Source organism: Berghia stephanieae, chromosome 2 (assembly GCF_034508935.2).
Source record: "Berghia stephanieae isolate SIO BIC M18660-M18661 chromosome 2, UCSD_Bste_1.3, whole genome shotgun sequence".
NCBI classification, from domain to species: domain Eukaryota; kingdom Metazoa; phylum Mollusca; class Gastropoda; order Nudibranchia; family Aeolidiidae; genus Berghia; species Berghia stephanieae.
Window position 1 is genome coordinate 112,777,903 of NC_088361.1, and position 10,000 is coordinate 112,787,902.

The 10,000-nt window shown below is 33.2% G+C and overlaps 1 protein-coding gene across 3 annotated transcripts in view; it reads left to right on the top strand.

Annotated features, from left to right (window-relative positions):
- The window catches only part of LOC144966270 (solute carrier family 28 member 3-like), a 37,670-nt gene that overhangs the window by 16,716 nt on the left and 10,954 nt on the right, over positions 1-10,000 (top strand). For 2 of the 3 annotated variants that reach the window (XM_078902479.1, XM_078902480.1), the window contains 5 exons: positions 1,941-2,209; positions 5,182-5,349; positions 8,124-8,268; positions 8,734-8,925; positions 9,893-10,000. The exon at positions 9,893-10,000 is cut by the window's right edge and continues 54 nt beyond it. In XM_078902479.1, coding sequence (XP_078758605.1) covers positions 1,941-2,209; positions 5,182-5,349; positions 8,124-8,268; positions 8,734-8,925; positions 9,893-10,000 — 882 coding nt within the window. Of the gene's footprint in view, positions 1-1,283; positions 1,368-1,940; positions 2,210-5,181; positions 5,350-8,123; positions 8,269-8,733; positions 8,926-9,892 lie in introns of those variants that run through there. The other variant, XM_078902481.1, reaches the window with a different exon arrangement.

Genomic DNA, 10,000 nt, shown 5'->3' on the forward strand with positions numbered 1-10,000 from the left:
ACACACAAACTATGTGTAATCTTGAACGTTTACAGTTTGGTTAATACAGTTCAATGAGAATTACTAATAACCGTGGATGGCAAAACACAATAACAAAGGCCTGAGTGACGTCATCTTCCTTTTATCGATAGGACTAACACAGAAAACTATGTGTAAAATTATACGTTTATAATATGATCGAGAAAATCGTGTGATAACTTGTCACAGTAGTCAAATATCCAAATTGCATCAATGGGTAACAAAATTCACAATTATTATTATTATTATTATTATTATTATTATTATTATTATTATTATTATTATTATTATTATTATTATTATTATTGTTGTTGTTGTTGTTGTTGTATGTTTGTTGTTATTATTATTATTATATTATTATTATTATTATTATTATTATTATTATTATTATTATTTATTATTATTATTATTATTATCATTGTGTTATTATTATCAATATTATTATTATTATTACCTTATTATTTTATTAATCTCATCATCATATACCATCGTCATATCATTATTTATTATTATATATATAATTATATTATTATTATTATTATTATTATTATTATTATTATTATTATTTATAATCATCATCAACAACATCATCATCATTATTATCATATTAATATATCAACGGAACACGCATTCAAAACCTTCTCGAAATCCGTTATCTTCAAGAGAAAGTTTTAGTGCCCACTTTCTCTCTCTCTCTCTCTCTCTCTCTCTCTCTCTCTCTCTCTCTCTCTCTCTCTCTCTCTCTCTATTATTATATATATATATATATATATATATATATATATAATATATCTGACTCTTCGGTAAGTAATAGAGTGATTGAGTCGTTGAAGAATAAAAGTAACTGGTTAAGTAGTTCTGATCATAAATGGATTGTTATTATTTTTTTTACTGCAATAACGAGAGCTTCGTTTACAGGATTCAGTATTATAAGGGATGACAAAGAATTTACAGTGCGTTGTTTTATTTTGCTGGTAGAAAACTGAGTAACTTTTAATTCCACAATCAAATGTCGGATTTTGGTTCGGCAACTGAAAACGAGAGGGGTACGAGAGGATTACACGCAATTTCCTTTCATGAGATTGGAGACACACCAGACGGTGTGCGACATGAGCGACATGAATCTGAAACGAAAACGAATACACTCAGTTTTAGACCTAACATGGGTTTTTTTCTTGGTTTGCTCTTATCAAATGGTGCATTGCTTTACTCCTTCAACGACGATATATTCATTATTGTTGCATGTGACACATTGTCTTTTGACAATAACAAAAGTTGATGGTAAGGTTGTGTTATTTCACGTTATGTGAATAACAATTTTGTATAGAGCTACTTAAAAATTGAAATAGGTAAACTCCTATTACTTACATTGTACAATTGAAAACCTTTAAAATCAAAGTTCGCAGGTTGTTTTGGGTTCATTTTCTTATCAGCGAACACAATTAAAGCATGCAAACCTTGCAATTTAATTTTTACAGGTGAATTTGAGAAATTTTAAAAGACAATGAACATTGTCAGAAAAGATTGGGGAGGAACATTCTAATTCCTACTACCCCTCCCTTTTATTCTAAGCCTTTCTTAAGGACAATATTTTGACAAATTAATAATATATTATAATTATATTGATTTCTATATCCCACATTAAGACTCTTGTTTGACGTTATAATTTATTCTTTATTTAAAGTTATAATTTATTTCAGATATAAATAGGTCCAACATGACGATTAGGTAGATTGTCGATTTATAATTTATAGATTAGTATAACCAAGTATGTACCTCCAATTGTTTATTTAGCTATAACGATTTTCAGGAAATTAGTTCTTGATAAAATGCTTCAGAAAAAAATGTCTTCATTGATCCTTTCTCACTTTAGTTGCTTTCCTCTTATTTTCGTTTGTTTTTGTTTTTTTGTCCATCAACAGGCTGAAATCGTTTCATTCAATAAATTGGATGCTGCTAACGGTGACTCACCAAATGCTGGAAAAGAGATACTAGAAGAAAATAAGAGTAAAGAAACAAGATGTGAAGATGAAATATCACTCAGCGATTCACGTTTCTCAAAATGGATTGAAGACATGGAAGATAAGATTCACAGATTCTTCACCAAATATTCCAGCCGGATTAAACTAGGCATATACGTCATACTGTTGTTGTTGTACCTTGTTTACTTTGGATACTGCATGAACTACAGGTAATGATGACTTTCTTCTCTTATTTTGCTTTATAACGCTGAGTAGGTAGTAATATAATGTATTGTCGCGATTTTTGATATCATCATCATCATCATCATCATCATCATCATCATCATCATCATCATCATCATCATCATTATCGTCATCATCATCATCATCATCATCATCATTATGATCATTATAATTTTGAATCTCACATATTGCTATTTTGATGAATTAACAAAGACCTATTACCTACATGATCTAAGTATTGATTTCTTTCTACGTGCACACATTATTATTTGCAAGTCCGATAACCGAACGTATTTATAGGGCTTGGTTTTACATTGTTGTAATTGACGATATTTTGCGTTTGTTTTAAAACATTGTTTCCATTACAACAATAAGCCCAAGACAATTGGAGTTATCCGACCTGCTAATATGATTACGTTGTTGTTGCTTTTTAAAATAATGAGTTAAACGATATAACAAATTTTAATTTCAAATTAAGTGTTCACTGTCCAAATAAAATGTTATATAATATCATTATTCTTTAATGTTGCTGCGTAATAATATTTCTCGAAAATAAGACCGTTGACTATTAGAAATACCTTTACTTCATGTACTGCCGCATGGTTACAAAGCGCATTTTTATTTGACTGAAACTAGAATATTCCTGGACTAAATAAGACAAAGCGTTTTGTCTGTGAATGGATGTGTGCCTTTAGCATAATAAACAAAGTATAACTAAAATTCCCTTTATTCATCCCACAGAGGAAAATTTGTCTCTAGGGTCTATTCCAGGGGGAAAATTACAGGTAATGATGGCGTCAGCCATGCAGTACAGCGCCGCAAATCTCATGAGCTAACATTTGACGAAATGTGATATTTTGTAAATTTACATATTTGTGTTTGTGTTTTTGTCTCCTGACGAAGGCCAAGGGCCGAAACGTTGTTTGTTTTGTGTTGTTCCCTTATATATGAGTCACATCTACTCACTTTATTTTTCTCTCCGAATTACTAATAGCCACACAGCGCAGTATTACAATGCCAAATTCATTCGATAACTGAGTCAAACGTGGGGTTCTGGGTCATTATCAATAGTGTTATAACTAAGATGTAGGCCTAATCGTGCCTGTGTCTGATTTAATTTAGTTAAAAACTAGGTGATCGAGTTTAAACACATGTTAAGCAATTTAGCGGAAATCTTAAAGGGATGCATAACCTAAGTGTTATGGACTTATACATCGAGTTACGCTTGGAAAGAGTTGCTCCCCTTTCTTATTAACTAATTGACTTAGTCACAGCTTAATTAGTTATTATTCATTAAGTTCATTGTTTAAAATGTCATTTGTGCTTACAAATATCAGAGTGACATGCCCTCGAGAGGATGCACTCTTTGTTCCTTACTTTCCATGGGTTATTTTATTCTGTCCTTCTACTTACAATGTTGATGCGATATATTTTTTTATACTCTAACTTATACTCAGTAATAAATGGTTCTCTCACATTTAATCACTTAACGCGTCTGGTATCCCGTCACAAACACAACAATAAGATTTCATAGAGAGCAATGTTCACTAAATGCGCTTAAAGCCCAAGAGGTCCCAATACCTTCAGCAACACTTTATAGATAGTATGCGCTTGTTTGAGAAGCTCACAACATTGCCATCCGGAAGTATAACGGACCATGTGTAACATTGAACACTCACACACACAGAAACACAGACATAGGCTTAAGCACAATACATTGTCAATTTATCCGTGCTAATTATTATCAAAGACTAAGCTAGAATTATATTATAAGTAATATCTTAAAATCATAATATATATATATATATATATTTTATATATATATATATATATATAATATAATATTTTATTTTTCCTGCGGGCATAGATTTCAGACAATAAGGAACAAAATCGTGATGTCATAATGATAGTTCTAATCTGATTGGAAGTGTTAAGCCATTCTTCCGGAGGAATGGATACATACATGGTGCAAATGATCTTTTGGTTTCTGAGTGATGGCATCATATTATTATCTGGCCTAAATAAATGCTGGTCGTCAATAAAGATCATCCATCCTCGCCCCGGAATCATAAAACTCCTGCCCAAACACCCTGATACTAAAATAGTTACGCCACCTTATGATTCGATAAGTAGCCTATTCATTGGTTATACATTGGCCGAAGAGAATGCACCATCTACGATAATTAAATAGCTTTAACGTAGAAAATAAATTACTGTCAATGTTTTTGGAATCAACAGTTTTGATAAGTATGATAAGCTTATCCCTCCCTGTATTGGGCGGTAACATTAGAAAAAACGATGCTATTAAAATGAGTAGAGTCCTTAAATTTGGAAAGATAGTTGCGGTAGATTGCAAAAGATATAAATTTGAAACCATGTTAAAACCCTGTGGAATAAGAAATTGAATAAGGTAATAAGAGTGACAGTCATACTCTGTACCCTCAAATCAAATGGAGCAATATGTTGCTGCACTTAAAAGCAAACAAAGAACGCTATAACAAATCATTCTTACCCGCTGCAATTAGTTATAAAATGTCATTTATTTACTTACGTAGTTCTAATGCTTCTTCATTTTTTTGTTAATACCATTATTTCTGACATCTTTAATTGATAAGGGGGAACGTAAATACAAGAGCGAGTGTGAGAATGAATGTCTGAATGTTTTCTACGGCACTAAATTCCAACTATCTACTTATGATACATTATGTCTTATAATCATCTACCCTGTTAAATGTTATCTTTTACCTTGAGCCATGTAAAACACAATGTAATTTCCTGTTTTGGATTAATAAAGTTTATCTTCTCTTCTCTTCTCTTCTCTTCTCTTATCTTATCTTATATTATCCTATCAAGGACCGCTATATATATAATTATGTTTACTAACATTCCTTTTCCATAAAGAATTTAATGGGGGGTTTTTCTGTTTCCAGTAATATTGATCCAACTATTTCTATTACAGATATGGTGACGAAGGGTCTATTATTCTCATAGTGATCACTGTGTTCTTGCTGTGGAAAGTATTTTTTAAAGTGTTGGACAGCCGAGGCATTGTTGTCGGTCCACCTCAATGTTGTCTTTCATTTTTGAATTCAAAACGTGGCAAACGACTTCGGAAAATTTTGAGATAGTAAGTGGAAAGGGATGATAAGGATGATGAGGATTTTGGAGATGATGGAATAATTATGTGGAATGATGACGATAATGATAGCGACGATAACAACGACAATGATGATGATGATGATGATGATGATGATGATGATGATGATGATGATGATGATGATGATGATGATGATGATGTGGAATGAGGACGATGATGATAGTGTCGACGACAACGATGATGATAATGATGATGATGATGATGATGATGATGATGAGGAGGAGGAGGAGGAGGAGGAGGAGTAAATCGTTCCTATTTTCGATGATAATGATAATACCTTTTATAATAATATTATTGTATGACTGTAGTTTGGCTTCTTATTAATTGTGACTGAAAGATTGGTGGCAAATACTGTGATTTGCATCATAAGGATAGCACTCTGTAATGTTTCAATTATCTTACAGCCATGCATTCTTGTAAATCTATATCATGTCTCTAGGAGATTCAAATATTCTCCCTAAATATGCTCGTTAACGTACTTGCAATTATCAGTCTTTGAAAAAATCCATAATTTAAAAAAAACGGTTTATGAAATTTCAATGAAATGAAAAATTCCGTTTATTCATCTTTTGGGGGAAAATATCTTTGGAGTCTATTCCAAGAATAATATAGGCGTCAGCCGCAGTTTAGCACCGCAATGTGATTTGGGGAAAGGCCACATAGCGCGGCGGTGAATCGAACTCAGTACGTTTTGGGTACGAAGCAAAGCTCAAACTGCTGTACCACGTTGCTCCCTGATGCAATGTTACTTATCAGTTGTTTTTTTTTTTTACTCCATGGATGATCTAATAATAGATCCGAGGGATGGGACCGGCGATTAGAGATGTCGACGATATGGCTATTGGAAAGGCACTTTGCACACATTTACCTCATGAGGAAATATGAAACTCCTGCAAGTCAACCACAAATCAAAGTTTACCTATCTGAATTTTCTATTGAAACCCTTTAAATTTCATTTCATATCTTTTGTATGGAATTAAGCTGGCAAAACATTCCTTTTTTTGTACATTAGTCACTGACTTATCAAAACTTCGATAAGAAACCTATCTTAGTTCATTTGCAATTTAATGATAAGAGTATAATATTACAAATACGTATAATATGATACAAGTATAATATACTTGTCTAGCAATGGTACTAACAGTTGAATTCTAGTTAGTTTATTTTATGTTGGTCTTATCTCGGATTAAGTGCGGCTATGTGGTCTTGTGGTATGACACTAGCTTTCGGATCGGAAGGTCTTGGGTTCGAGCCTCGCTCGGCGCATAGTTGAGTCCTTGGAGAAGGCTCTTTACTCACATTCTCTCACCGTACTCGGGTGTAAAATGAGTACCTGGCCGTTAGCAGCGTTGCCTCTGTCCGAAAGAAATTGTAATATCGCCTAACAGGCGTCATGTCCAGTCCTACATGTTAAATGTTACTGTTGGCAGGGACCCCTTTTAAAGCGCTTTGAGCACGTTTAGTGGATATTGCCCTATATAAAAGCTCAATATTTATTCCCAATATCTGCTTTGCTGAGCATCATGATACAGACTTCTCTTCGCTTAAATTATGTTTGCACATATTCATATTGTATAGTCGTTTACAAAAGAAACTTGATATTTGGAAGGCGGGAAACTTACATGCCATCATGTACGAGAGAGCGGGGTGTTGCCAGCACAAAACTGCCGAATTATTCACCGTCCTTACTAGTCAAGAGACTAGCTAGTCTGAGACTAGAAAGCGTTCATGAAATCTGATTTTTTAGGCTTTAGACTAGCAAGTCATTTACTAGACTAGTAAATAACTAAATCTTGTCCTCGTTCATGAAAACGGGCTCACAGATAATTGTCGAGCTTTATATGCTGAGGCGTTAACAAAAAGAAATATCACCACTTGATTATTTTGATTTTAAAAAAAACAAAACGGGAGGGACGACCATTGGTTCAGGAATATTGCTGATGTATAGGTGGATTGGACACACGCTTAGAAAGAATGATTCCACTATAACAAAGAAAGTATTGGACTGGAACCCCCAGGGCAGAAGAACAAGGGGAAGGCCACGAGGAACATGGAGAAGAATTAAAGAAGCTGATATACAGAGAAGTGGTAAGACCTGGAATGAGATTAAAAAGATAGCTCAGGACAGAGAAGGATGGAAACTGTTTGTCTGTGGCCTATACCCTGACCCAGGGTGAAAAAGGCAATGATGATGATGATAGGTCTTGAGTTGAGTCATTGGTTGATACGTATGAGTTCAGTTTTTTCTACAACCAATATCATTCCCAACACAGATCCATATGCCCGATTTCCTACTTAAATGGTGGTTTCTAAATTGAGACGATCACCTCCACGTCGATAGCACGAAGTACGTTTGCCTCTCTGGAATTCACTTGATAAAGCGATTCATCTGTAAGGGGTCAGTTTTTGTCGAATTACGGGTGTGTGACATTACAAAACACGCTCACAGAGTGTGAACATTTGGTTCGGCAACTTAAGCCTAGCAACGCTTATGTGATATAAATTGGTGTAACCTTTGAACCTACCTGTTTGCTGGTCTGCTACTGCTCCTCAGACTTGTGCCAATAAAAGCATCAACAAAAATAAAAATTTGTCTACTTCTTTAAGAATTTTACCACGCATCAATCTGTTTTCCCTTATTTGAGACAATAGCAAGTATAGACTGTCTAGTTTCTTTTGTAAATGACTATATATATAAATTATTACTCCTGTCATTTAGAATGCCAAATTTTATTTGATTTCAGCTTATTGTATATATTAGCAGCAGTTGCCATGGTAACTTACCTCGTGGTAGATGTGTTCCCTCGTAATACTACAAACATCCAATCATTTGTTGGAATGCTGGTCATGATCTTCCTTTGTTTTATTTTCTCAGCAAAGCCAAGCAAGGTAATAAATCATTGTTATCGTTTTAAGGGAAATATGTTTAGAGTATTCTTTTATTGATTTTAATTGTTATTTCGTTGCTCTCTTGTCCCTTTTAAACGACAGACACTAGATGAAATAAAGATTTAAAAATTAAAGAAAATTCATATAATTTGTGAAAAGATAACCTGTAGAAAGGCAGCCAGTAGACAGAATCTAGCCTGATATAAGTATAAGAATTGAAGTTATTTATAAAGAGAACAATAAACCTTTTGCGAGATTTTTATTCCGAGTCATATTATAGTCTTATTCCAAATTAATCCCATGTTATATGCAGTAACGATTATTAAGATTGCTCATCTTTCAATATAATTGAAATAAGTGTCCATGATGAGTAATGGATATTAACCAGATAAAATTGTAACTGTATTGAGAAGTACATGAAAGTTTTAACAACAAATGTAAACATTGTATTATACTTGGCTACAGGTAAACTGGCACCCAGTGTTCTGGTCCTTCTCAATCCAATTTGCTGTTGCCTTCGTAACCCTGAGGACTGAAATCGGCTATAACATATTCAAATGGCTGGGACATCTTGTGGAGACATTGATCAATTTTTCTCACTCTGGATCAGAATTTGTGATTAGCAAAGACTTCAGAGACTGGGGACTAGCTTTTTCGGTAATGTAAAAAAAAAAAAAAAGATTACAAAAGTCTGAAATACGTGATTTAATTCCCCCAGCCCCATCCCCACCCCATTTCTTAAATCCCACTACATAGAACACCTCTCATGTTTAGATGAAACGTAAAAACGTTTATTATTTGCCAACAATAACACGGGAGATTGTCAAAAGAAAGTAGTCCCTATCGATGTGGAACAATCAAAAAAGTGCAAAATGCATCACTGAAAAATTGGAAATAATAATATTATATATATATATATATATATATATATATATATATATATATATATATATATATATATATATATATATTGAACGAACAACTATGATCAAGACGAGACAAAATCAAAGCCTAGGAACGACTCGATTTCTTATATTAAGATTTAAAGAAGAAAAGAAAACCTTATTTCTTTATTTCACAAGAATATTATGTCAAATAGAGTAATACGAAATTTGAAGCTTATGATGTGATTTTTATTGCACTTTTTTATTTTTGACCCAACATTTCTATCTATTCTTGTTTAAGTTCACAGTAATAGAAATCTGAATGTAACTTTTGAAATGAATTGGTTTTAGACACTCACTTTGCCTCCACAATCTCTTTCTTAAGCAGTCTGTGTTATACCATGTTCTTTCCGCTCAGATAGGGTCATTTATTTAGGATAATGATTTCTCTTCAGGCCTTTTGTTATCTTTAAATGTCTTCCACTGTTTTGTGTTATTTGTTAAATTATATGATGCTAAAAAGAATTCAAAATATGAAGAGGTTCAGTTGTAAGGCCGATGAAAAGTCGTCAAACGACTGCTTTTGGGAAATTACACTAGTCCTTGACACAATACGAGTACGTTCCGCCAGACCTAGATAAAATCCACCTATCTCTGCTGGGTAGAAAAATGCCATGTCAATCTACTGTACTCTTTGGTTTTGTTAATATTAATAATCATCAATATATTTTTTTCAACAGGTATCTGGAATGATTATCTTCACAAATGCTTTTGTTTTCCTAATGAACCAGTGGGGTGTTATAGAATTTATAGTCCTCAAAATTGGAGGTTTTCTGGCATTTTGTTTG